General features: G+C 43.8%; 1 protein-coding gene across 1 annotated transcript; it reads right to left on the reverse strand.

Annotated features, from left to right (window-relative positions):
- Window positions 1-759: 759 nt before the first annotated feature.
- ehmt1b (euchromatic histone-lysine N-methyltransferase 1b) lies at window positions 760-27,742 on the reverse strand (the record flags this gene model as incomplete). Its single annotated transcript, XM_080477042.1, has 26 exons — window positions 760-1,994; window positions 2,595-2,770; window positions 2,843-2,921; window positions 3,642-3,728; window positions 3,827-3,942; window positions 4,827-4,904; window positions 4,991-5,135; window positions 6,239-6,409; window positions 6,496-6,650; window positions 6,735-6,839; window positions 8,471-8,572; window positions 8,645-8,767; window positions 10,117-10,223; window positions 10,318-10,400; window positions 10,490-10,705; window positions 10,788-11,020; window positions 12,640-12,911; window positions 14,289-14,405; window positions 15,322-15,424; window positions 15,508-15,579; window positions 18,042-18,194; window positions 22,228-22,379; window positions 22,493-22,745; window positions 26,165-26,760; window positions 26,850-26,937; window positions 27,731-27,742. The coding sequence occupies 26 exons, from the start codon at window positions 27,740-27,742 to the stop codon at window positions 1,814-1,816; spliced, it is 3,975 nt and encodes a 1,324-aa protein (XP_080333168.1). The 3' UTR covers window positions 760-1,813.
- Window positions 27,743-27,965: the final 223 nt, after the last annotated feature.

A 27,965-nucleotide genomic window follows, 5' to 3' on the forward strand; every position in this document is an offset into this window, starting at 1 on the left:
TGAGAAGCGGCCAAAATCCTGGAATAATGTCGGGATTAGCTGAAAAAAATAGTGATGGGAAAGTTTTTCAATTCGGCCCCGTTTCTAGTGAAGCTGCTGTAGGTTTAGGCCCCGTTTACACAACAACGAATACGAGTGTATCCGCAAAACTTTTCACTATTGGGGAACACTAGTGTTCTAATCCACTTTACCCGCAAAGTGTTTATAAGGTGGAAAGATTCTTTCACGGTCACGGTTCCCTCCTGCAGAGTATTAGTTTGACTGCTCCGCCCGCCTTGTATTTCTGTTCGTTTTATTTTCTATTCTCCTTGTGATTAATGGTTGCATGTTGCGCCATCACTTGAGTTTGTAAATGTTCTTGTTCAATTAAAAAAAATAAGTAAAAAGCATTCTAGTTGTTGAAGTCCATATAGGAAGTTTAATGGCTCACTCACCCGACAGAATCTGATTCCTCATTGTGTTCATGTTTATAGCCTATTGTTCTCTGCACACAAGTCTGCGGTTTCATTACAAAAACAAGGGACAGCGCCACCCCATGGCTCGGCATACTAACTACATCAGTCACTGTGTTCCCTGCTGCAGCGTGAACGCACTCGTGGTGTCACATGAAACGTTGTGTAAACGGCCCCTAATGTTTGTCTCTCTCTTCTGTAGTCTATTCTTTCTCTCTATTCTCTACTTTTCTGTCCTTCTAACCCTCAAACCCAAACGGCAGACAGTCTCACCTCGCCCGATAGAAGAAGCCGGCAGACACCAGAGGAGGCTCTCCCCAGCAGGATGAATGCATTAGTATTAAATTTATTGAAAAAAGATACAACCAATCAGATGGATTGTTTCACGGTCCAGAAATATGTAACAGAAGGTAATGGAAGTGCAATTCAATAACCACTTTTTTTAAAGGTTTTTTTTCTTTTTCGTCTTTTATATCTTTCAAGACTTTGCACAACAGTCACTGCTTTACTTAACAACATTTAAAATGACGGGTTGGCTTCTGTCGGCAAAATCTAAATTAAAACCTAGCTACAGTAACTACGATTAGAAAAAAAAAAAAAAAAAAGACAAAATTATACAAAAGGAAAAAGAAAAACGTAAAAACATTCTCTTATTTTACAATGTATGTTCAGGTGGGTCATAAAAATGAAAAGTAAAAACTTTTGAGTCAGCACCGGGGGTTTTTTTTTTTTTTGTTAGTTTTCTTTTTTTCTCCTTCTTGTATTTAGTTGAAATCATTCCCCCTCAATGCGTTTCAAACCGCTTCATCATGCTTCACAAACAAAAGGCGAAAGCTTTTTTTCTATCCACTTTATCAGGAATGGTTTCACTTCTTAATCCACACGGGAGCAGAACACCCTCGTCGTCGTCGTCGTGTCACGATTTGGATCATTTATCGAGCGACGATCGGCCATGGTGTCAAGTGTGGGAAGCGTCCTTTCAGAAACGACGAAATGAGACACACGAAAACAAAAGTGGCGACATAATTCAGTATGCTTCAGCTAAACTGTGCTGGAATGGTTCGTGGAGGAAAAACTGACCACTGGAGTCTGGATCCACTGACCGCCGGACGCTTCAGGGAAAGAAAAAAAGTAAAAAAAACAAACAAAAACAAAACAAAACCCAGAAAAGAGAAAACGCAGAGTTCTTCCTCTGGTAAAGTTTCGGGGTGTGTTTGTGTCCCGGTGCTGCCCCCTGCTGTCTGTCCGGATCCAGCTGATTGTGCATCTGGTTGAGTGGCGGCATTTTGTACAGGTCGCAGATCGTGAAGCAGTGTGGTCCGCAGGGGCGCGCGAGTCTCCGTTCGTAGTGTTTGTGGGTTTTAGGAAGAGCTGTGGGAAGAGCTGGTGTCGGGCGAGGCGCTGGGCTGCTGCTGCTCCTCCGGCGTGCTGTCGGCCTGCAGCGACGCCATGGCCGCGGACGAGTACTTACACCGGGAGGAGCCGCACTCGCAGCTGAACAGTTTGCTTTTGACTTCCCAGAAGTGGTCGCCATAGTTAAACCTGAGAGCAGGAGGAAGGAAACGCTTTCAGTCAGGTGTTGCTTTAACTAACTTTACTTGCTATTTCTTTAGAATGACCATTTCTCAAAAGAGTATCCTCAAATGATCTGTTTGACCGGATTTCAAAAGTCATAACTTTAGAGTTCTGTCATGTATTTGGAAGAAAATGCTCTTTACAAGTCATAACCATTATTATTCCTCTCTTATTACTCTCTGCCGGCCATTTAAAATGAAACGGTATCAAATTAAAATGTATAAAATCTGTAACCAAAGAAAACGTGTGGGAGTATTAGACACGACTGAAGAAGTTTAATAATGAGATTATTTTAATATCTTTCAGTCAAAAGTGAAGAAAATGAGCAGCATTGTGTGACAAGGTCGCATTTCATCTGCAGAATTTTACTCAGATGTAAAAAGTAGTTGTAATAAAAGTACTCCAACAAGCACAATTTATAACAAATAAATAGTAAATGTAGCATACTTTTGAAAAATAAGTGTAAAATACACCTTTTTTTTTTAGGTAAAACTTTCACTACAAAGGTGACGTAATGAAGTCAGACAAGTGAGGAATAAAAAAACGCGTTGTCATCCCCAAACGTACCCGAGCTCCTCTCCGGCCTTGATGTTTTCACTGGCGAAGAAGGCGATGTGCGGGAATCGAAGGTCCTGGTGCGTCGTGAACACGCGGCAGGCGAACAGGTTGGGCTCGCACATGTGGTTGAGGAAGCGGCTGATGTTACCGTAGAAACGGGCGTCGATGCAGTACAGGTCCTGCGGCTGTGGGGGGGCGGAGAGGTGAGGAGGCAGCTCAGCATGAGGGGAAGAGAACGAGCGGGGATTCTGCTTCACCTTGTCGTCCAGGCTGAAGAGGTACGCGTCGTTCTGCCTCATCTCGGCCTCGGCTTCAGAGATGATCTCCCCCACGTACCTGTTGGGAAGCAGACGAGCCGTCAGCGGCTGCCGGAGCCGTTCACCTCACGGGGAGGAAACGCTGACCGCAAAGCTCCGCGTAAAAAGAGTTCACATTCCTGCAGCCTGAACCTGAGACACGCTTACCGGGTTTTCAGTCTGATGATCTAATATCAACAACTAATTAATTCCTGAATGTTTAGTGAAGGAGTCAAATCAAATAATTCGTACTGAAAATTGCAAAAATTTCAACAGACAATTTAAGTGAAAACGCCTCGCTTCGCGTTTTTGTTTCAGAAAAGTTTTGCATTTACACGGCAACGTTTCGGAAACACCGTCAAGTTTTCACAGAAAGGGCAGAAACACTGAAAATGTAGTTTTCATGTTGGGCCACTTGTGCGTGCTGTTGGTTGTTTATTGTAATGAAACCACACACACACACATGCAAAGAAGAAGAATACACAATAAAGATTAACAATGGAGCGTCCCAGGGGGATTGGCTGATGGGACTGGGAGTCGTGACACTGTGGAGGAAACATTGTTGTTATTGTCCAGCTACTGAGCATGTGCAGAGGAGAGCTTCACTACAGCCGACGTGCGCGTAATGTCCATCGACTTCTCAACTGATGCCACTGTGAGAGACTGATGCGTCAGAAAGCCAGTATTTACATTTCTTGTGTGTTTTCCTGGTGTGAAGCTGAAAAGTCTGACGGGAAATGAAGAAACCTGCTGGACTTACTCGCAAACGAAGGTCCCCTGGGGGATGTCCTGCAGCGAGCGGACGCCCCAGCCCTTCTTACTGGTCTTGAACAGCTGCAGTCTGGCCCTGGAGGAACCACATCAGCTTTATCATCCCACACGCTCCAGATAAATCCACTCCTGCAGGTCAGGGGGTTTTTCCCCTTTGAGAACACGCCGGCGTACCTGAGTCCGTTCTGCACCACGCGGTTCTTGCAGGTCCTCCAGCAGGAGCAGGCGTGGTTACACTCGAAGATGAGCGGCGGCTCCTCGCGGCAGAACTCGGGCAGGAGGCAGCCGGCCTGCGGGACACAGTCAGTACCAACGTTACCCGGTGGCCGTTCCAAAACGAGGAACGGGGCCGGTACCACGTCGCTCTCTGAAGCCGAAATAAAGTATTTAATCCCCTAATGTGGTGGAAACCGAAAGAAATGTGTGACACTTTACATTTTCTATTGATTACATGAAGCTAAAAGGGTTTAAAGCAGGAAATCCCTTTTCAAAACAAAACTACTGGAGCAGCTTTTGATAGTTTCTTCAACAGATTTTATTTTTAGACATTTTAATTGGAAAAGTTTTTCTCTATATTTGTATTTTCACGGCAGAAATCAAGTGTTCGAATTGAATAATCTGAAAAAAAAAAACAGCTACACAGTGGCTGGTCAGTCTGAAACTCCGGATACATTCAATTATTGACGTCAGGGAAGAGAGGAGGGAAAAAATGTTTATAGAAATTTTAGAAAATGTAAAAAAAAAAAAAAAAAAAAGAGTGGAAAAGAGAAATAGAAAGAAAGAAATGGAGGAAAAAGGAAAAAATTAGGAAAAAAGAAATAAAAGGAAAAAAGAGGAAAAGAAAAATGGAAAAGGAAAAAAGGAAAAATTGAAAGGAGAAGGAAAACTGGAAAAAGAAGACAATTATAGACATTAGCTGTGTGTGTGTGTGTGCGTGCGTGCGTGCGTGCGTGCGTGCGTGCGTGCGTGCGTGCGTGCGTGCGTGCGTGCGTGTCTTGCCATGACCCCCAAACAGTTTTTCTGTTCACATAATGTGAAAAATGCTTTCCCACCGTGTTCACAGTTGCAGTGTACGTTGTGTCAATTCAGTGAAACTCACTATTACTGATAACAAACGCTCTGGCTCTCGTACTTGCATGACCACAATAATCTAGCAGAGAAGTGTGGGCCTTACCTTGTCGTACCAGCAGCGCAGGCTGAGCTGACCACACATGCAGATACTTGCGGAGCAGTCCTCCTTACAAACACAGTACTGCACACAGACGCAGACAAAAGGTTACAGGGAAGAAATCCAGCGTGTTTTTGCCGCCAAAGATCTGCTCATGAGGCTCAACTCACCTGTAAGTGGGTGATGTTCCTGTCGATGTTCATGGGCGAGGTGACACAGTTTTCTGAGATGTACTTGTAGTCGTCGGGATACGATTTGCTGTCCACCGAGTTGACGCAGGGGATGGGAACTCGCTCCTGACCTAAAGCGATGTCGCTGCGGGAAAAAACAGACAAACGGCGTCAGAGGAGAAAAAGACTCCATCTGGAAGAAGCATTTGTTCGATCTTTAGGTCGACTCATCAATCTCATAGCACCTTGTGGACGAAGGAAGTCTAATTCAAGCAAGACTTTCAAAGCACTGTCCAACCGTAAGCGCGACTTTTACTCCCAGAGATCAAGCAAACAGATAAAAACTGAGAATAAAATAAATGCAAAACCTTTTCTTACAAACCAGAGAAAGTCTGCTGAACGCGGCTCTACGAAGTCGGGCAGAGAATCCATGCATACGTTTTCAAGTCAAAATGCATGGTTTCTACGTTTTCAATTCAGAAAATGTCCACGTTTACACGACAATGTTTTCAGAGTGATGTCCGTTTACCAGGCAGAAACGCTGAAAATAATAAAACAAGAAATCTGCCAAGTCCCACTAGAATACGGACTGGGAGTCCTGACACTCTGGAGGAAAACATCTACCCCGTGCATGTGCAGAAGAACTATTTACTGTGGCTGTGATGCTCAGGAGCAGCATATCTGTGTCTACATGGAAACACAGTTCTAAGTGTTTTCACAGAGTTTCAACTGCCCCGTTTCCACAGCGACGGAGTCAAAGCGCTTTCAAAACATTGCGCTTTCAGTGGCTCTGAGCACCGTCGTGTTAACGGACCAAAACATAACGGGAGTTCTGCGTTGTCATGTGAGCGGGGCCCTAGATACTGATGTGACTAGTACCTGTTAACACCTGACCCCTTCAAGAAATTTAAAGGCACATTTCGTAATAATAATAACAGAAAGAACAACGATAATAATATTGGAACAGAGAAATGTAATAAAGGAAACCACACTGATGGAGTGTTAAAGCTCTTGGAAACGTAAAGTGACATCAACCTAATGTTATATAGAATATCTTTCAAGATCAATTTGGAATATATATTGATGGTTTGGCATAAAAACAATATAACGGTGATAATCCTGAATGTGTATTATGTATGTATGCATTACTAAACATTGCTGTCGCTGTTCCTCTCCGCCTGCTGCCACGCGTGCGCCCTGCGGCACTTTTCTACTTTCCCGATGTGAAAAGCGTCTTTCTGTCCCCACCTGTGCAGGACCTTCTCCTCCATCAGGCCCAGGCGGCTGTTCTTGGCGTCCCTCTCCTTCCTGTTGGCCTGCAGCGCGGCCCAGGCCTTGGAGCTGTGGCTGCAGCAGTCCGGAGGAGTTTCCCCCTCGCGGTTCTTCAGGAACACGTTGGCTCCTCGGGACAGAAACAGCCTGCGGCGAGAAAGACGACGGTCCGGCTCTCAACTGCAGGACGTTCAGTGTTTTGATGAGCTTGCCGGGGGGGGGCGCCAACTCACGTGACACAGTCCAGGCGGTTCTCTCGAGCGGCGATGTGCAGCGGGGAGTCTCCGTGGATGTTGACGGCCTGCAGGCTGCAGCGGGCGTTCAGCAGCAGCTCGGAGATCTCCACGCTGCCGGAGAACGCGGCCCAGTGGAGGCAGATGTTTTCTTCCTACAAGAGGAAACAGCGCACACGTCATGTCCGAGCTGTCTGAAGCCTCTGAGGTGAACCAGACGCAGAGCGAGGGGGGCCGACCTTGTCCCTGATGCTGATGTCGGCGCCTTTGGACAGGAGCAGCTTCACCTGGTCCACGTGTTTGTACTCTGTGGCCCAGATCATCGCTGTCCAGCCTCCGTCATCCTGCGGACACAACGCTGGGGCGTGAGACTGACTGATGTGATGAAATGAAAACTGATCGGAGGCTGCAGACATTCACGAGATCAACTCGCATTGTGCAACTCTAAACACCTTCAAAACAACACAAACAAACTCAAACAAACAATTCCTTCATGATCAGTTACGACAGCCAACTTCACATTCGATGTGAAGCGGCAGTAAACCTGAGCTCTGCGACACTTTAATTCCCCGTTTCAACAACTCGACCACAAATCCACAACTTCATGAATCTAGGTGCTAAACCCCCGAGAGCAGGAACAATTAGAACGTCTGAGGCCAAGTGGAGCTGTAATGATGCCGGAGCAGTGAGATAGAGGATCCATGAATCCCCGTCAGAGGTTTTAACATTACCAGGTGGTCAAGGATCACTGCAGAAGAAGGCGCAGCCATTGTAACTTAGTTCCTCTTGATTGTGGATCTTCACTAAATCTCACTGGGAAGTAGAAATTGCATTGGTCCAATGTGAGGAACGCACCACTCGACCACCAGCTCACATGTCCAACAAATCTGTGGACATTTCAATGAGGGTCATTCTCATGTTTTTTGGAAAATATATCTTTTTTTGGTGTGTGTCAAGTTTAAGTGAAGAATTAAAGACAAATATTTGGATATGAGCCGTTTGTTGTTATATCTTTGTAAAATCCCCGTCATTTCTCTACCTGGCTCGTTTCAATTTTCTAAAGTGTGTTGCTCCAACGAGCCAATCAGAACTCAAACCCTATATAGTGTCATCGGGGGTTTAGCCAATCCCAATCAAGGTAGGTCCTCTCTTTGACTCCTCCCACAATAAGGCAGCTCTGCTCTGGCACAGGGCACCACGAGAGGAAGTACTTCCTCCTCTTCCCAAGATGGACGTGTGTGGGCAGAGCCAGTCCAGCTCACACAGACACAGCAGATTCTGAATGCAGCTCCTGTGATTCAATATTCAAATGGTTGAAAATTTTAAAAAAAGTAATACACTTTGAATACAAGGTTTTTTGGACCAACAAGACCATGTGAAAGTGTTGAAAAGCTGGATAATATGACCCCTTTAAGAGGTGTTTCCTAAACTATATGGGCTTGATTTGTGCAGGAGCCGTTTCACCAAACTGCAGATGACTAAAGAAAACCAAAACCCAAGACAAGAGTGAGTTCTGTCTCTCTTTCATTATGATTTATTACATTTTAAAATCCTTGAATCCCGTTTCCATTCACATTTTGAACAGCGCTTAAACATTTTGAGAATTGAGTCAGTGATTCCCAACCCTTTTCCCAAATTTCTACGGTTATAAACTTAGACAACCCTAGACCGCACCACACTGTGTACAATTAGAAGAAAAAGTTGAAAGCACCTGAAACACACTATATGTGAAATACAGTTTCTTTATTATATTCTGTGACTTCTGGGCCCCCAGCTGGGAATCAATCACGTAAATCCCTCTGAAAAAAATCCAAACAACACTTCTAATAAATGGACTAAAGCCATGACAGTATTTGATGCACAGCCAGAAGAACTTCTTCAACCACCCTGCCTGATTCTTCACAATAAACTTTGGATTCATGAACAAAGAATTGAAACAATCCCTTTAAAAATATCACGGTGAAACTGTACTAACCTGACAGTTGATGTTGATCAGTCCTGTGGACAGAAGGTGCTCAACGATCTTGTAATGACCAGACTTGGCCGCTAGGTGGAGACACGTGAACCCTTCAACATCCTGAGAACAGCACAGTATCTGATTAGAGTTGGCTCCAGGAGTTTAGAGATCGTCCCGCTGACCGAGGCGTACCTTGTGCGTGGCACTGGCTCCGGCTCTCAGCAGGTACAGAACCACATCCATGTGGTTGTTCTCGCACGCCTCCATCAGCGGCGTCCGCTGATCTTCATCACAGATGTCCAGGTTTGCACCGGCCTGGAGACACAAACGCCAGAGAGTAAGGATGTGTGAAGAAGTGATGTGATCGCTGCCCTGCAACAGGCGGTGTGTATCCTGGACGGAAAGCTTCACGATTAACTTGGGTGACGTTTCTGGACACACTCGGGTATAAACTGGTTGATTCTTGTTCACAGCAGACTCTGTAGCAGCTCGTTTTCCAGCTTGCTCATGCTCAAAATCAAATCATACCACTTAACCAAAAGATTTTTCACCAAACAAACGGTGGATGAATAGCAGCAGAACAATATGATCTGGTTGCATGTGCAAAAAGTAGTGAGAAGAAGTAAAAGCTTATTAAATCTCACTCTTCCACATAAATAAGTCCTCTTCTTGAACTTCCACTTATTTAATCACTCATCAATTCATTCAAACATGTTAGAACTATGATATTAAAACTAATTATATGTTGAAAAGGTATATACATGTGTAATATTATGAAAGGATATTATTCAAAATATGACATATGAAGAAGTATGGATACATTTTTAAATCAACTTAATATTCAGAATACAGAAAATGAATATTCAAAACAATAGCAGTGTTACCTTCTTTTTTTTTTTAAACCCAAATATTGACTGTATTAACAGAAACATTCCTGTGAATCGCGACACTACCATTTAGTTGTATTACCACTGTTTTACCTGTGAACGTGTATTCCGGCCCAGGATGATCCGACAACGCTGCACAATATCTCTGCATGTTTTTGTTTGGCCTCAGAAGCACCTCTGATGTCACCTCACAAGCTTACTATGGGATTAAGGTCTAGAGATTAAGCTGACCACTCCATTACTTAAATTTTCTTAGCCTTGAACCACGATGCAGCTCACTCACTGGTGTATTTGTGGCTGCTGTCTTTTGGAAACTATTTCCCCTTCAGCATAATGCAACTTGTACTCTTCAAGTGTTTTTGATCACTGATCCCTGGCGAGTGTTACATAGGCACCATAGTAAGAGAGGCAGCCCTATACCATGATGCTTCCACCACCATGCTTCACTGTCTTCAGAGTGGACTGTGGCTTGAATTCAGTGTTTATCTGACCCATTAGACCCTAAAAGAACAATCTTGCATTCGTCAGTTCACAAATACTTTTCTCCACCTCAGAGGGACTTTGAGTGGCTTCTTGCCGATAGATTAGCTTCACACAGGCGTCTTGTAATTGTCTCGGTACTCAGAGATAACTTCAGATCGTCTGATCACCCTGGAGCTGATCATTGCCATTCCTGATATTTTCTTCCATTCTTCTTCCACGTCTCTCCAAGCAGCATATCATTTTCTGGACTTCTTTATCGTAAAACCAGCTCTAACCTCTTGAGCAGCCTCTTACCTGGACAAGCATGTGACAGATGTCCTTGTGTCCGCTCTCAGCCGCTGCGTGCAGCGGCGTGCGCTTGTTTTGAGACTCCATCTTAAAGTTGGGGTCGATGCCATCCACTAGAAGGTAGATGTGACAGACGGTTAAAAACCTCATCAGGGCACAAAGACACTGTGACAGAATAACAAGGAGTTGGCGGAGGAGTGAACGCACCCAACATGAGCACCACCTTCTTCAGCTCGCCCTGCTTGGCTGAGAGGTAAAGCTGCTTGGGGTGAAAACGCAGCTTCTTGGGTCTGATTATAAATAACAAAAAACAAAGTAAAAAGAGTTAGAGGTTTCGGTGAGTGAGGTAAACAGATGATTCTCAGAAGGTCCGACTCACTTCTCGATGTCCAGAGCCACCAGGATGCTGTCTAGAGTTTCTCGGGATTGTCCCAGAGGGGGTGTGGGTGTGACCGAGGCCCCCACCGTGGCATGGAGGGACGCCGTCCTGGTGGCCCCCGGGAACGCCGCGGGGTCAAGCGTATGAGGGGAGCGGATGGAGAGCGAGCTGTCAGCCCTCCCGCTGACCTCGGCACCCAGAGTCGGACAAGAGGAGCTGGCGGATCAATTTGAAAATTGACTGAAGTGATTGAAAAATATCGCGAATCAATTCGCTCTGCTCCCCGTCAGCGGTTTACCTGCCGGTGGTGGTGTCCGCCCGGCCCTCGGGGGCGCCCGGCGTGGCCGGGCCCTGAGCCGCTGTGGGAGGGACGGTGGAGGTGGTGTCGGCCTTGGCGATGGTGACTTCCTTGGCTTTGCTGGCCTCCTCCCCACAGTGCGGACAGAAGCTTTGACCTTTCAGCACCGAGGCGCAAGCTTGATGGAACCGGTGGGAGATGGTGACGTCTGGCTGGCACTCCATGAAGGTCCCCTGTGCAAACAACCAAACACACGTCAACAAGAAGCTCCGCGAGGACTGAACTCAACTTTGATCAACTCTAAATTCAAGCCGTCTCTTTCTTTTGCAACTGATTTCATGTGAGTGTTGACCGAGCTTCACTTCATCATCTCGTCATGCGCCTGTTAAGATACTAAATAAAGATCTTATTACGCCTGTAATCGCCTCTCCCTGCTGGCGTGCTGGACACATTATGATTCATTTTAAAGTTTTATTGTTTGCTTTTATAGCTCACCAACACCTTGCATGTTTACAGCCCCCAGCGGACTCTGAGGTCAGCAGATCAAATCATTCTTATTCTCAGGAAACAGTTATCACTCCGCATTAAGCCATAACGTCTTTAAATCAGGTCTCAAAACAAACTTATACTTTGATTGTCTTTATTTACTATTGCTGGATCATTTTTACGCGTGTTGCTGGAAAACAGACCACCTTTGTTGTTTTCAAACGTGATCCCGAGATAGAATTGAAAAAAGATGTATTGCCAAAAGCAAAAGATAACTAACCAACACAAAGTGAGTTCTGTTTGTGAACATTTCTGGTCAAATGTTGGGTTTGTGATTAAAGACTTCACACGAGAACTTTGAGGGAAAAGAGACGCATGAGTTTATTTTGACTGAGTAAGTAGCTGCGTCTCAGGTCAGCGGCTTGCGGGACACTGCCGACAATAGACGACAGTTTCTCTGAATATTCTGGATAATCTACAGGGTTATGGTAACAGAATGAAGGTGTCTAGGAGGCATTTCCTCACATATTATAAAGCGGCTGTGAGTAAAAGGGACCTCGACGACCTTTCAACAAACTCAAAGTGAGACTTGGACCTGAGTAACAACAGCATGGAGTTACAGAAAGAGACATGTTTGGTCTGTGGCTCATTGATCATCAATCTGAAAGAAATACTATTTGGAAGGCCAATAAACACATTGTGTTAACAGGTACTAACCTTAAAACCTTTATTTATTAGGAATAGATAGAAAAATATCTAGCAATCTATTGTCAATTAGAGTCATTGAGAATGTGTGAGAGTAACTCAGCTAAACGTCTTCTCACAACTCCGTCAATATGCACATTTACTACCTTGTGTTATCATTGTTAAGGTTAATATTATTGTTATTTTGGTCACTTTGCATTTTATCTTAAAGCGAGTACAAACCGAACAGAGCTTTTATTTAATTTCCTTATTAAGCATTGTTGCGTTGCATTATTTCTTCCACCATGGCCTAAGACTTTTGCACAGTATAATTCTTCACTATGAATAGTTGAAAGCTAAAACAGACACTTGACCGCGTGGAATGATTGCGGATTGTGTCTGTTAACACGTGTTGTTGATGCCTGTTCGCCAAGTGCTGCTGAAGAAAGAAAGTTACTAATTTTGCAGAAGTCACGCAAATTCATGTTAGCTTCATAAGTGCAATGAATCATGGGATGCGTGTGGCTGAGAAGGATTCTCCAGATGGATCATTCACTGTTTTAGAAACAGAAGACACATTCAAGGACACAGCATTGCTCTGTGAAGACATTCTAATAATCGACTGAAAACCGGCTGTAAACTGTGCCACGTGTGACGATCAACGGAAACGGACTGCACTCACGGCTCTGCAGAAGAAGCCGCAGCCGGGGCAGCACTGGTGCTTCACCATGCCGCTGCGGTGGTCCTCGCACAGCACCAGCAGCTGGACGGAGTTGGAGGGACGCATCATCTCGTGTTTGAGCACGGCGCTCTGGCAGCGCGTCAGCTGCCCGTCCACGCTCTCCGTGGCCATGCACTTCCTGTCCGCCAGGATGAGGATCTCGCGGCTCTTCGGCGTCTCCATGCGGCAGCTGCACAGCGGGAGCTCCTGGGCCTCCTCGACCACCGACTCTGCTGGGGGGAAAAGACCAGGAGCAGACTTTAGGGCTTCTTCCTATTTTAAATGGGTCATATTATCCAGCTTTTCAACACTTTCACATGGTCTCATTGGTCCAAAAACCTTGTATTCAAAGTTTATTCTCCCAAATCCAGCATTTCCTTGATTTCCATCCATTTTAATATTAGATCATAGGAGCTGCATTCAGAGTCTGCTGTGTCTGTGTGAGGTGGACTGGCTCCGCCCACACATGTCCATCTTGGGAAGAGGAGGAAGTACTTCCTCTTGTGGTGCCATGTGCCAGAGCAGAGCTGCCTAATTGTGGGAGGGTCAAAGGGACGGCCTGCCTTGATTGGGATTGGCGAAACCCCTGATGACACTCTACAGGGTTTGATTTGTGATCGGCTCGTTGGAGCAAAACACTTTTTAAAAAATAAAACAAACCAGGGAGAGAGATTTTTTTCACTTCTGGGGAAGTCATTCCAGGTATGGGGACACATATTACTGTTGGAAAATCATTAGAAAGTGAATATTGCATAATATGACCCTTTTAATGTCTTCGCCTGAGTAACGTGGACGATCACACAATTTCTGCACATGTTTATAATAATACTTTATCTCGACATCCTACAACCCAACACGGTAAACCATAAACCTGAGATAGAAACAAAACACTGGAGAACACATGATTGTGTCTGATGGACTTTTCCAGATTTGTTCAGTAATAACTGTTATAATAAGGGTTATAATATGGTATAAGGTATTGTCTTAGGAAAGTGCTACTAAACTCATTGGATGTGTATGCAATTGATTTTTGCACATCCACACTGACAAAGTGTCCCAGTGGAGGATACAGCCCAGCTAAAAACATGTCACTTCCTTGGAAAACTGCATTACTACAGGGCTACCAGCCAGAAAATGCAAGTAATTGATCAGAGCAATAAAGCACAGTTGAAAATATAAAAAATTATGACTTTGAGGAGGCGTGTCCATTCCAACTCTGCAACAACTTCCAAAAAAACTTTGAGGTGTGATGATGACTAAAACACCAGCTTTGTTTTGTTGCCGAGAGTTTCTGAAGTGTTGAGGTGTGATTTTACATGAGCAGTTCAGTTGGTGTACTCCATTCTCCTACCACAGTCCAAAAACACGCGTGTGGATAGTTGCTGACCCGTTGCTTTGAATATGGCTGTGTGTGAGAGTTAAAATTTGAATATATAAAACGTCCTCTTCATAGTGATACAAAGACCCACTGGGAATCCAAGTGCTGTCAGTAAGTATCTCTGTGGCTTGAAAACTGACACTCAGTCACCGAGTTGAACCGCCTTTGCACTGAAATGTAGATAAACTCGTGTCTCTTTCTCATTAAAACCAGTGAACAAAATGCCACTGACCTTTATTGTGCGGAGGCTTGCTGAGGTTGGCAGACTCCGCTGGCGTGACCGGTGTGTACGGCTTGTCGTCGCGGGCCGGAGCCGCGGCCTCGGCCTGAACAGCCGCTGCTTCAGGTTCTGAGCAGGGAGGCACAAAGAGAAATGCTTCACCTCAGAAAAACAAAATGGAAATTTCAAACTGCAGAAACGCGGACACATTTCACCTCTGTGTGTTAGGATAACTTGTAAACGCTCCCTAATATGAGATCTAAAACTGTGGTTGTGATATGTACTAGGTGAGTGACTGATATTCAGTGAAAATAAATAAAAAATAACAAAAAAAAAAAAAAAAAAAATCAAAGAGTGAATCATGTCGAGTCAAAGGGGCATTGAGTCATTAAAGGTAAAGTAATAATAGCAAATATAATTTAAGGGTTGTTTATTTTTGAGAAAAGTGAAACGTAATCTATGATATAGATGTCTTTCTCTTCGGGGAGTTAAACTCTCAGGGATGAAATTAAATAGTCTTTCAAAAAGAGTGAAAAATAAAGAAGAATTCAGGGTTACAGTTCAGACTGATGAGGGAAAGGGAATATCATAATTCATGGTGTTCATATATTATGTTCTTTAGAGCTTTCTTCTTTTTTTCCTTTTTGTTGTTGTTGGTTTTTTGTTTGTTAGTTGTACATATTGTTTTTATTCATAGAATTTAGAAGATCTGCATCAATGATCCACTGGCCTCAGCCTCTTTCTTTTCTTGGTCAGTTACAGTGAACTGTATCCGTTGGCGTTTGCATTTTTCTATGTGTTGAATTGTGGCCAGAAATAAATCATTCATTGAATCATTCATATTTAACACGAGGTCCCAATGGTTTTGGAGCTGTCCATGTCTTCTGTTGAAAGCTGTGGCTCAGATTATGGGACGACCCTGACCGTTACGAGGGAAGTTTCAGAGAACGACCGTCTGTTTTCCAGAGGGAAGATGTTAACCGTTACACGATCTAAAAGCTTCTTACCTCGAGAAGCAGACTGATCGAGATGTGAGGGTGATTACCTTTAGCCTTCATCCTCCTTTTCCTTTTCCTGGAGGGCCGCAGCCACGCGCTGTCTGCTTTAGTTTTCTTCTTCAGCTTCTTCTTCAGACTGGACTCGGAGCTCTGAGGAAAGGCAGTTGAGTCATTGAGTGAAAACATGCAGCGGAGCTTAACATCCGACTCTGATGATATTAAAGCGTTCCTACTAGGTCAGACTCTGTGCCTTCCTCTTCTCCTTCCTCCTCTGCAGATTCTTCAGACTCCTGCTCATCTTTCGACTGCACCCAAAGAAGCGAGAGACAAAAGTTAGGAGAAAAAACTAAAATCCCACCAAGCAAACTGGATTTTGAACTTCGATATCTGACATGAAAACTGGGACGATCACTTAAATCCAGCAGATCTCATCGTTGGAAGACTTGAAAAGCTTAATCACAGTAAACCCAATAATAGATGATTTAATGGTTGCAATTGTTTTATTTTACTTTTGACATTTTTATTACTTTCTCTTAAAAAAAAAACACTGAAAGTCACAAAACACCATTGTGTATGCTGAGATACCAGAGTCCTCCAAGTACAGGGTAACCAAACAGAACGTTAGATGTATGTTAGTTTATGGCATCCAGCTCAGTTAGGAATGTACTAATGACAAAAAAGGAAGTAAAATAATAATGGATTTCACACTTTACATTGAATGAAGGTCAGAAAACCAAACTATGACAAGGAAAAACCACCCAGGGTGTCATTGATTATTACCACAGCGATACGATAGTTTGATACGGAGCTCTGTTTTAGGGTGCGGATGGTGAAAAAGAATCAACGAAAGAGGGAGGGCTACAAAGATTAAATGGTTAACGTGGTCCGAGTTCAGATGGGTTTAGGTTTGGTTCAGTGGTCTGGAAGTACTGTGAGACTTGGTCTCCCAAGCTTTCTCATATTGCATGTATGATTTGTGACGAGAGAAATACATTCATCAAGAGACAGGACATGATGTCGTCGTTTCGTTGGGTGAGTGAAGCTGCATCTTTACATCTCAGCGCTATTGTGCGTCTTGCCACGAGTGAGATGAAGGCCAAGGTGGTTATTTTTGGGGTGTGTGTGGGGGGGGGGGGGGGGGGGGGGGCAGTTTAAAGAAACTCCTCATCTCTGATTGTACCGTCTTCTGAAGGACTTTAAAATAGAGACGTTTCATCTGGAAGCTCAGCTTCATCCGTCTCTATGTGTCGTCAGTGAGGTAAATCCCTTTAATGACAGAAATACAGTGGCGTGGAAAAGTGTTTCCCCCCCACCTTCCAGATTTCTTACTTTTTCGCACGTTTTCCACACTCAAGTGTTTCAGATCGTCAAACAAATTTAAACTTTAGTCAACGATAACAAAAATGTAAACACAAAATGTAGTTTTTAAATGAAGGATTTTATTAATGAGGTGAAGAAGTATTTGCCCCCTAAAACCTAATAACTGGTCGGGCCACCCTGAGCAGCAACTACTGCAATCAAGCGTTTGCGATAACTTGTAATGAGTCTTTTATGGCGCTGTGGAGGACGTTTGGCCCACTCATCTTTGCAGAATTGTTGTAATTCAGCCACATCGGAGGGTTTTCGAGCAAGAACCGCCTGTTAAAGGTCATGCCAGCGCATCTCAATAGGATTGAGGTCACCACTTTTGACTCGGCCACTCCAAAGTCTTCATTTTGTTTTTCTTCAGCCATTCAGAGGTGGACTTGCTGGTGTGTTTTGGATCATTGTCCTGCTGTAGAACCCAAGTTCGCTTCAGCTTGAGGTCACGAACAGATGGCCGGACATTCTCCTTCAGGATAATTTGGCAGACGGCGTGATGGTCTGGGGCCGTTTTGCTGCTTGGAAGACTTGCCGTGATAAATGGAAGCATGAATTCTGCTGCCACCACCAGATTTTACTGTTGGTATGACGTCCTTTTTCTGAAATACCAGATGTAATGGGACACAGACCTTCCAAAAAGCTCAACTTTTGTCTCATCAGTCCACAGGATATTTACCAAAAGTCTTGGGGATCATCAGATGTTTTCTGGCAAAACTGAGACGAGCCTTAATGTTCTTTTTTGCTTAGCAGTGGTTTTCGTCTTGGAACTCTGCCACCCAGTCTCTTCCTTACGGTGGAGTCATGAACACTGGGTGTGGCGGCAGAAATTGAACTCAGGCGTGATCAACCACAGTGAAGTTTTAACAGGAGCTGCGGGGAAAACACTTTTTCACACCGGGCCATGGAGCTTTGGATTTTTTTCCTTCCTCATTAATAAAACGCTTCATTTAAAAACTGCATTTTGTGTTTACTTGTGTTATCTTTGACTAATGTTTAAATTAGTCTGATGATCTGAAACATTTAAGTGTGGAAAACATGCAATAAAGTCAGAAATCAGGAAGGGGGCAAACATTTTTTCACACCACTGTATGACAATTGCTGTCAGAACCTTTAAGAATGTCAAGTGTACTTAAACTATTTCCTTGGGTCAGCTCACTTTTATGATAACGCTAAATTACAATGTGTCAGTTCTACAGCCCTGGAAATGAAAATTCAGCCATTTCCTGAAGATTTTATTCCAGGAACATAAAACCCTTTCAACCGATGTAAAGTTACCTGGGGGAAATTTAATGTATTACTGCTGGAAATGCACATTTTATCCAAAGCAAGAGCAGCAACCTAACAATTCCCACACAGGATGGGAAAGCATCACTGGGGCAACACCAGCCAGGATTTGTTCTCCGACCTGATCTGTGGGTTCGGACGTTTCCTGGACAGTGCTGACGCCTTCTCCCGCGAGCTGACGTCTCTCTTCCTCCTCAGACTCCAGATCTTCGGACTCCTCCTCCTCAGACGCATTCCCCATCTTCTCCCCGTTCACACTCGTCACCTCCTTATTCTGTGAGAGAGCGGAGGACTCGAGATTATCAAAGCAAATGAAATGTGACAAGAAGTCTGGCATTACATGTCAGCACTGACCGGGAATGCTGGTCGACTCTGAGCGCACGGCCTTCATAGTTTCACTTTTTTTTTTTTTTTTAAACTGGATCTGACACAGTCACGTAAAAGCAACTCATAGAAACTGCAAGAGTTTTACTTTGAAAATGTACTGTTGCAAGAAAAAGTATGGGACGCCTTCGGGATTGTTTGGATTTCTGTATAAATATGTTCTGATCTTCTTAGTCATAACAATGGACAGACTACGCTCATATGATTTTATTGAAACATTCATCGTGCAGGGTGGGAAAAGTACCAGGAAGATGGCCAGCTTTTCATTATAATCCGCTGGAAGTTGCTGCGCTACCGTAGTTCTGGCCCGGATGGAAAAATGGCACCTTTTCATGAAACGAAAGCACCAAGACGGACCTCCTTGGAAATGTTCAATTTTCATTTCTTCTGCTAGCGTTACTGCTTTTAGTCGAATGGTGACCGTCGAAACGCTTCTCCCACTCGTTCTTTGTGCGATGAGCCACTGCTCGAGTCTTTCCTCCAACTCGGGCCACCTCGCCTTATGTCCGCGGAAACTCAGCTGCGTCTTCTTCACCTGTCGGAGCTCGTTTTCCAGCTTCCTCCACTTGCGAACCATCGATTCATTAATCTTAAATTCTCTCGCGGCTGCTCGATTTCCATGTTCCTCCGCGTAGCTGATGGCCTTCAGTTTAAACTGTGCTTCATAAGCGGGTCTCTTCGCCATTTTCAGGGTTGTTAAAACAACGATGTTCTGCATAACGCACATACCCGTTCATTTAAATACAATCCACGCCCACACGTGTTCACTACTACGTCCGCTTTACAACAACACACACACACATAGGGCGCACTGCACCATAGGGCGCGCCGCACATTTTGAAGAAAATCTAAGACTTTTATGTGCACCTTATAGTCGTGAAAATACGGTATGTGAACCTTTGGATTAAACAACTGGTTGACACTCCTTTGGCAGCAATGACCTCAGCCAAACGTTTCCTGTGGTCACAGATCAGACCTGCACACCGGTCAGCAGGAATTTTGGATCATTCCTTTTTTAAAAAAACAGATTTGGTGCAGCGATATTCTTGGGATTTCCGAAGTGAATCGCCCTCTTGAGGTCATGCCAGAGCATCTCAGTCGTGTTAAGGTGAGGACTCGGACTGGGTCACTCCAGAAGGTGCATTTTCTTCCGTTGTCGATTTACTTCTATGTTTTGGGTCGTTGTCCTGTTGCATCACTCATCCTCTGTTGAGCTTCAGTTGGTGGACAGATGGTCTTAGGTTTTCCATACCGATTGGGCAGTAGGAGTCTGGAGGCGGGGCGAAGACGAGGGAAGAGCAGAGGAGATGTGAGGAGTGAAGATGGCTGGGAGTGTAGGCCACATGGTGAGTGGGACGCAGCTCATGAAGAAGAAAATGGTTCTTTTGTTGGCGGTGACTTTTCCTTGATCGTTTTTTTTCTTTTGGATGATAATCAAAGAAATAAAAGTGGATTGTGACCCTTCAGCTCTCTTCTGCCCTCCTGAAACCTCTGCAGTGGGGTTTCACCCTCCCCTCACAACATATGTTTGTTTTGGACAGCAGAGGATTCCTCCTCACCGATGGGGGAGTTACTGTAGTTGAACCCTTTGTGAATGTGTATTGAGAGTTGTCCGTCTGTATCTCAATACGCGTGTCCCAAATGAGATTTGGCAATATGTCCAAGAATTTGTCAAGTCCAACCGGAATCTGCAAGTCGACCTAAAATTTGTCCCTCTGTCATAAGGTTTTCAAATGTCCGAAAAAAATGCTCATCTGTGTTAGTATTAAAAGATTTGTCAATGTGTACAAAAATATTCATCGTTGAAAAGTCTACGTTTCTGGCGACAAGTGCTGAAAATACAAACGAATCACAAGTGGAGCTCTTTTTACACGTGACTTTTTCTACACATTGTGGGGCACGGTGTAGATTATCCATACTGCAGAACAACATTAAAATGTGTCCACCGCGTGTGGCCGGGATTCAATCATTGAACGTATGTGACATCATGGGGCAGAGTGTATAAGACTCTGGGGCATAGCGCCACCTGATGTCTTGCAGTCGGCATAACCGAAGTACAGCGCGGTACACAACCAGAATGTGCAGCCTGTGAGCCTGAGCTCTGGGCAGGAAAAACCTTTATCGACAGATATGAATTCTGTCACGGCAGCAGTATAGAAAAAGTCATGTGTAAAAAAACAAAACAAAAAAACCAGCCAAGCTGGTTGACCCGGAACCGGTGATTAGTCTGTATTTTCATCACTTCAAACCAAAGACTTTTCAACTATGAATATCTCCATACGCATTGACAAATCTGATTACATGTAAAAATACAGATTCCTTACAAATTTCAAAATACAGAGAGTCAAATTTTGGGATGACGTTTGCCGATTCCAGTTCGCATTGACAAATTATTTCACATGTTGATAAATCTCACATCAGACATATTAACTCTCCATACATAGTCATTTTACGACCTTAAAGCCCTCATACTCACCTCATTGAGCATTCTGTGCTTTGCTCAGGAAAGTTATCTCGATGGAGGAGTAGCAAATGTGCCAAACTTTCCCCACTTGTAGGCAGTCGGTCTCACCGTGGACACACGCACTTTACAGCTTCGTGCAAGTCAACAATTCTTGACCGTAGGTCTACCGAGAGCTCTTTTGTTCGAGGCATGGGTCACGGTTTTTTATTGGCAGCTTTAACCAACACATCCAATCTCATCACATTGATTTGACTTTGGGTTGGTTGACTCCTGGATCCAATTACCTCTTGGAGAAACACATACTTTTCCCACACTGCACCGTGAATTCTGACACGCTGCGCTCAATAAAACGTGTGTTTGTCTGTTGTGACTTCGATGACGATCACGACACATTTCATGACCAATTTATGCAGAAAAATCCAAGTTATCCCGAAGGGTTCGCCAACTGGTTCTTGCACCTGTAAACAGATCCGTGAAACTGCAACACAGTTTTTAAAAGCGTCTTAACATTCTTTTTTGTAGAAGAGGTGATTAAAACTCTGATATTATTATAAAAGTAAAACGTCTTAGTTGGCAGTTTGTGTTGGTATATTTCCACCGTTAACCACTGACTCAACACGACACACACGCCCTCCACCTCTTGCAACTAAGTTGGTGCAACTTCACAATCCACCCACACATCTGAAGAGCCTTCCACCTCGTGACATTCGGCCGTCACAAAGAACTCCACACTACATGTTTCTCGGGTGACTGAGGCCTGTATCTGATTTCAAACTCTCGGAATGTGCCTCTTCCCTGCCGACATTGTCCAAAAGCAGATCCGATCGGTGCCGCATTAGAAGAAAACATCGAAGTCGGGTCACATTACACCGACAGTGTAAATAAAACCTTATTCTTAAGAAACATGACTCTTCAGTTGATAATTACTTATCAGAGTCTCCATCAAGGCTCATCACCCTCTGTTGTCCAGTCAGTGTGAGTGGTGGAATGGCACATATGAAAAGAATATAGGGAATCAAACAACAAAAGACACATTAATAGAATTGCAAAAAGTGCAACTGCCGTTTAAAAGAAAAAGAAATTGGGGGCTCACTGCGGGGCTTCATCTTTTTCCTTTTTCTAATTGTACGTGCTGGTCAAATATATAAAACTATTTTTAATTTTTTTTTTTATTCAATTTTGGACGCAGCTAAAATTTGAGTTCTTGTTTTTACAATGCATGGAAGCAACATTCAAAAGCATGCATGCACACTCAACCCGACAAGAGCCTAAGTTGTTTTCTGTTTGTCTGAGACGGCAGAAAAATGCCGCTTGCTTTCAATAATCAAGAATAATCCACAAGGAGAGTCTGACTGAACCAGGAAACATTTCTAATATCACCAAACCAAAACCCTTTGGGATTTTGGGGTTTTTCCACAATGTGATCTGATTCACTTTGGCGAGTGTGTGGCTGTCAGACCTGAGGGCTCTTGGCTGAATGCTGCAGCTCCTTGAACATTTCCAACATCGTCCTCTGCTTAAGCACTTTGGTTTTCTTCTTGGGGACGAGGCTGTACGTTCCCATCCTCCTCTTCTTCTTACGCGACGACAACCCCGCCGAGAACGAGCCTGCTGTACGAGAGACATCACCCACATGACCAACTTATCCTCTGAAACACCCCAAACAGAAAAAAAAAAAAAAGAAAAAAAAGAAAAAGGTCGTGTGTCAGGTGATTGGGTCTGACCTAGCGGAAGCTTGGTTGGCGTCGGCGCCGGAAAAGCCGAGAGAGCGTCGGGCTCCGCGGGAGCTGGAGGCGGTGGAGGTGCTGGTGAAGCTGATGGAGCGGTTTGTGCTGAAGCTGGCGTCTCCGGCGGACTCTGAGGTAGATGGTTCTGAGCGGGGGACAGCTCCGAGGGTTTCTGCACGCCGGGCGCAACCGGATTCTCTGATTTCTCTAGTTTGGCGTTCTTGGCTTCTCTTAATTCCCTGTTCAGAAGCTGCAATGTCGAAAAACAAACAACAGTTAACGTCAATTTTTTAACAACTCAGATTATAACACAGAAGGTTTATCGTTTTCTTTGTCTCACAACAAGTTCCTGACAAAATATAGGAAGATCTGTCACTTTTGGAATCTATAAGACGAGACACAAATAAAGGTACAGATGTTTGATCATTTCGAAGTGCTGCTCAAATTTCTTTTCAGTGCAAATTCAATATTCGTGATTAACAGCTTACATCAGGGGTGTCAGACACATTTGAATTCAGGGGCCACATTCAACTCAATTTCATGTTGACTGTGCAATAGTGACTTCATAAACTTTAAAAGTTTGGCTTTGTAGTGACGCAGGCTATATGTCATGAAAATGTCTGTTTTTTTGTAAAAAAAAAAACAAAAAAAAACGGATACTATGGAAAACAACCACAACCTCAACATGAAGCTAATTAGAATAAAACCTGATGAGAAATACAGTGAAATATCAAAAATACTTGCATTATGGGTGTTTTTACAAACTCACCCTGAGAGCACGGCTTTAATAGTTTGATAGCAACGAGGGAGCTCGCTTTCATGGCAGCATCACTGATATCTCAGCTCAGGTCTTAGACATTTGGTTGTTTTTTTAAATGCTTTCTTGGAAATTTGAACCCCTTCTTGGTGGTTTAGCCGGATTGGAGCCTCTTGCTGTTCAGGCTGGTTTTGGTCCAAGGCCCTTAGTTTTGATACCCTTGGCTAATATATTCTAAGAAATCATGAATCCTAATTTCAGTGAAAGAGCTCTTGTGGGGGGTTTTAAAAAGCGATTTGAGATTGCTTGGAGAAAGAGAAAGCTGGTTTTATCCCATGTGCCCACTACAGAGTTTGATTCAGACTGATCTTACATCAGCAGTCTGCAACAAACGGACAAGCGGATTAATACCAAAGTGACGGTATCCGTTGAAAAATTGAGAAAAGACAAGACTCTGGACACACTTGAGAAAAGGAAAAGTCCTCAGTGTGTGAACATGATTATTGTGCATCAAACTTGCAATTCAATTTAGCAACAAAATGCCTTGAAAACCAAAAGATGGCTCAGTGTGATGTAGTGATGACGGTTTTGTGAAGTACTTGCCACCAACACAAAGTGTCTAAGTTTTCCTGCAACCATTGTACAAAAGTGTAATCTGCACAGTGTTTGGTTAATACCATCATTTGCAGTGAGAAAGTGTGTGTATATAATAAAAATAAAAAAAAACACCTGCTTTTCATGGGTAATATTCACATTTTGACTGAATGGAAATTCAAAAGAAAAAAATAAATGCTGATGTTTATAGTCCTGAATTTTTATTCCGTTTTCTGTGTCATAATGGTTCAGTAAACAATGACCACAATCATTAAACGTATTCTCACTAATGGAACTTTTGAGGGTTTTTGTCTCCGTTCTACATTTTAAACAACTGAATATTTTGTGAATCTGTGTTAAATCCTTGAAGGAAGAAGTCTTCCACATCACTCAGGAAAAAAAAAAAAAAACACAAACAAAACAATAAGGATTTGTTTATTTGTATCAAATGTGTTAATTAAACAAAAGGAGGTCTTTCTCGTGGAAATACTTGGATGAGACGGTTCAAAATGCCCTAAAAAAACAAAAAACAAACAAAGAATCTTTTAAAATTGAGCCAAAATTACTAATCAGAGATCTTGGAATTAAACAGGTTTCATGTATCAGATTTCTGAGGGTTTCAGTAGATGAGAGACATCGGGAAGCCATACCAAGTCCTCTGGTTTTATCAGGAGAGGATCTCACTCAGTCAATAAGTCATGTGTGATGTCACAGCACTACAGTTTAATATATCCACGTCTCACTTGTCTGGGCTGCCGTGCATCCTTCTCCACTTAAAATACTTGGAACACACACACACACACACACACACACACACACACACACACACACACACACACACACACACACACACACACACACACACACACACACACACACACACACACACACACACACACACACACACACACACACACACACACACACACACACACACACACACACACACACACACACACACACACACACACACACACACACACACACACACACACACACACCTCATATTCCAGAAGTCAAGAGACAACTCCGTTGAGAAAGTTTATACTTTTACCAATTTTAGCCATTAATACTCAACAAGCAGCATATTTACGTATAAATTCATGAATGAGAAACAAGACCGTTCAGATACAAGTTTTCCCTCTTGTCATCAGACATTCACTCCGACCCAACGAGGAACTAAAAGACGTTCAGTTTCCACTCTGTTGTACCTCCAAGCATCAAATGGGCCAAACTCTGGAACTTTTTAAATTATGTAATCTCCTGTAGAAACACAATCCCACTGATCCTGAGTCGGCGGTGGCAGATTTCATCAATTTCTCTGTTCATTTTCTCGGCACGTTGTTCCTTCATCCTTTGTTATTTTTATTTTCAATACTGTGATGTTCATTGGTGTGAAGGACTTCATACAGGCCTTCTGTCCTCTCCTGCAGTCAGCTTTTATTTCTTGGAATTCTGTAGTATATTCTTACTGTGTGCAAATAAAGAAACAAAATAAGGGTCTGCCCACACCAACAGATGTTGCGTTTTGTGCATTTTGCGGGTCATCCCCAAAAAAATAACAGCGTGACTGATGTTTTCCGCCAACAGGAGGTTTCAAGTGAGTGTTCTGAGTGTTACTGTGTGTATCGAAAGACCGGACAGAGATCTAAATGTACAAAATGTACATGTTGGCGGAGGAAGTTAAATATATCGAAGAGTTAACGCAAACAAAAAAACAAGAAATAAGGGAAACAACAAGAGCAATGATCTGTCACAACTTCAATGCTTTGAGAAGACGTCAAAGAAAATATTCAGATCAAAGAAGATCTTAAAATAAAGGAATGACAACCGAAGCTGAAAAAACATAACAGCAGCTTCTCTGCTGAGGCTGATCTGATCTGCATCTTCCTTTTAAAAAGGGTTAAACGTCTCTGGAAGCATGAAAGCTATAATTGCTTTAATCCATCCATCCATGCATTGTAAATTAAATGAATTTATTATATGCATTCTGTAAGGTCATTTCATCCAATATTATAAAACCCTCAATGTTTTGTGTGTTGAAATAAGAGTGAAACAAGAGGGATAACCGCATGCCGGTTATAAGAATAACCGGCATGCGTTATTTTGCCAGACAACCCTCAGTGTGCTCAGATAATTACACTCACACTTTTGCATATTAGGCCCTGAGAGTGAAAACGCGACACCAGAGGTGTCTGTAGTGGCAGCAAAGCAAATTTGCAATGAGGAGAAAAGTATTTATTTATTATCTAATTTTTTTTGACTACACAGTGAGCTGATGAGCCGGAGGTTGGACCAGATGTGATGATGGCCGTTACCTTTTGTGCCGGGCTGACAGCAGGTCTGGACATGGTCTTGCGCGCTCTGTGTATGGTGATGGGTGCCGGGGCGGGGAGAGGCGACGAAACCGAGCCGTTTTTAGTGTCTGGCGTCACTCGTCCCGACGTGGTCCCCGTACCGGGGGCAGTCCTTAGCGCGCCAGAGCTTTGTGTGCACTCTGACGTGGCCGCGGAAGGAGGCGGCTTGGCGGCTATTACCCCCGTCGGTGAGTCCGGGGGCAAACAGTTAGTCCTGTGAGGGGAAGAAACTCCCACATCTGCTGCCATAGCGCTGCCGCCCTCCTCCTCCTCCTCTTCCTCCTCCTCCTCCTCCTCCTCCTCCCCACCCTCGTCCTCGTCCTCCTCCTCCTCCTCCTCCTGCTGCTCCTGGTGTTTGGTGAGAATGAAACCGTTGCTTCCGGTGACGGAGCCGTGAGGTGGCTCCATGTCCGACGTGCCATTTTCATTGATCAGCAGCGTCGTTTTGTTCGTGTTTGGGCTCTTGTGCCTCGTGCCTTCGTGGTCGGTGCCGTTGAGCGTCGCCTCTGCTGCCGACGGAGACGAGGCCAGCCTGGCTGCCACCTCTTTGTCTGCGTCTACAACTCAAACACAGAAAACAAAGTTAGAATTTAAAACCTCATCTGCAGCCAACAGATCGCTCTTTGAGTGCACTCCGAGTAAATACCTGACTTGTCTTCTCCATTGCTCACTGCGTTGAGTCCATCTTTCTTCATTGACGCACCCTCTGTGCTGCTCTTTGCCAAAGCAGCAGGCTGCCAGGGAACAAAAACAAATAAACAGAAAGAGGTGAATATAGAGCAGCTCTCTGGTCTTTCTTGTAAGGGTCATTCATTTGTTAAGCAAATCATCTAAAATGAAGTGCTTTGTTTAGAAAACATCTAAAGATTGTTCTTAAAGTCTTAAAATTGATGCTGGTATTTGACTGATTGAATAACCACACAAGAGCTAAACTAGGGTACATAAGTAGGAAAGTCCTGGAGAGGAATAACACCACAATGTCCAGAAGTATTGGCTTCAATTTAAAGTCTAAAAACATTTCTACTGATGTAAGCTGCCATTATTCTCTGCTAATTCCTTGGTAAGAGTGTCAGTTGTGTAAGTTTTTTCACATCAGAAAATGCAGACAGCAATTCAACATATTAGGATATTAGAGATATTAGAATGGCGGTGCTCTATCATCTTCCAACAACTTTCCTCTTTACAACAACAGATTTAGTGAAGAAGTTTGTTAACAGGGGGAAACAAGTCCACACATATATAGAAGCTGAGAGTTACAGTGTCCAGGCCTACTTCTTTTATCGCCTGACTTCCAGGCCTGCACTGGCAGGGTTTGGGTGTTTATGAAATCCCAGTCCCACATCTATGGCAGAACAGCGCCCTCTACCTCCAAATATCTAAGGCTGGGCCTTGTGATACAGTCACTCCTCCTCGTGCCTTTGACCAACTAAACAGATGAATTCTGAGCCACTCGGGATTGTCCATCAAGCCCTTGATGTGATGAAGCCTGTTGTGACCCTGGTTTGATGGACTCTCACCTCCCCTCACCTCCAGCAACATTTTGACTTTCCTCCTGTCAGTTTCATTAAGTAATTACATATTGAAAACTGTTCCAGGGGTTCTCCAACTGCCTAAATATGTTAAATCTAACAGTTTTTGCTTCTTTTTCCCCCTGGAAACTTCTCATGAGGAGTTACTTCGGTTTGCTTTAAAGTCCATTCTTGAACTTTTCTTTTCTTTTTTTTTTCCCTTCCGTACCAAATACAGTGGCAGTACCTTCCCT

The sequence above is a fragment of the Lipophrys pholis genome (assembly GCF_963383615.2).
Source record: "Lipophrys pholis genome assembly, chromosome: 12".
NCBI lineage: Eukaryota > Metazoa > Chordata > Actinopteri > Blenniiformes > Blenniidae > Lipophrys > Lipophrys pholis.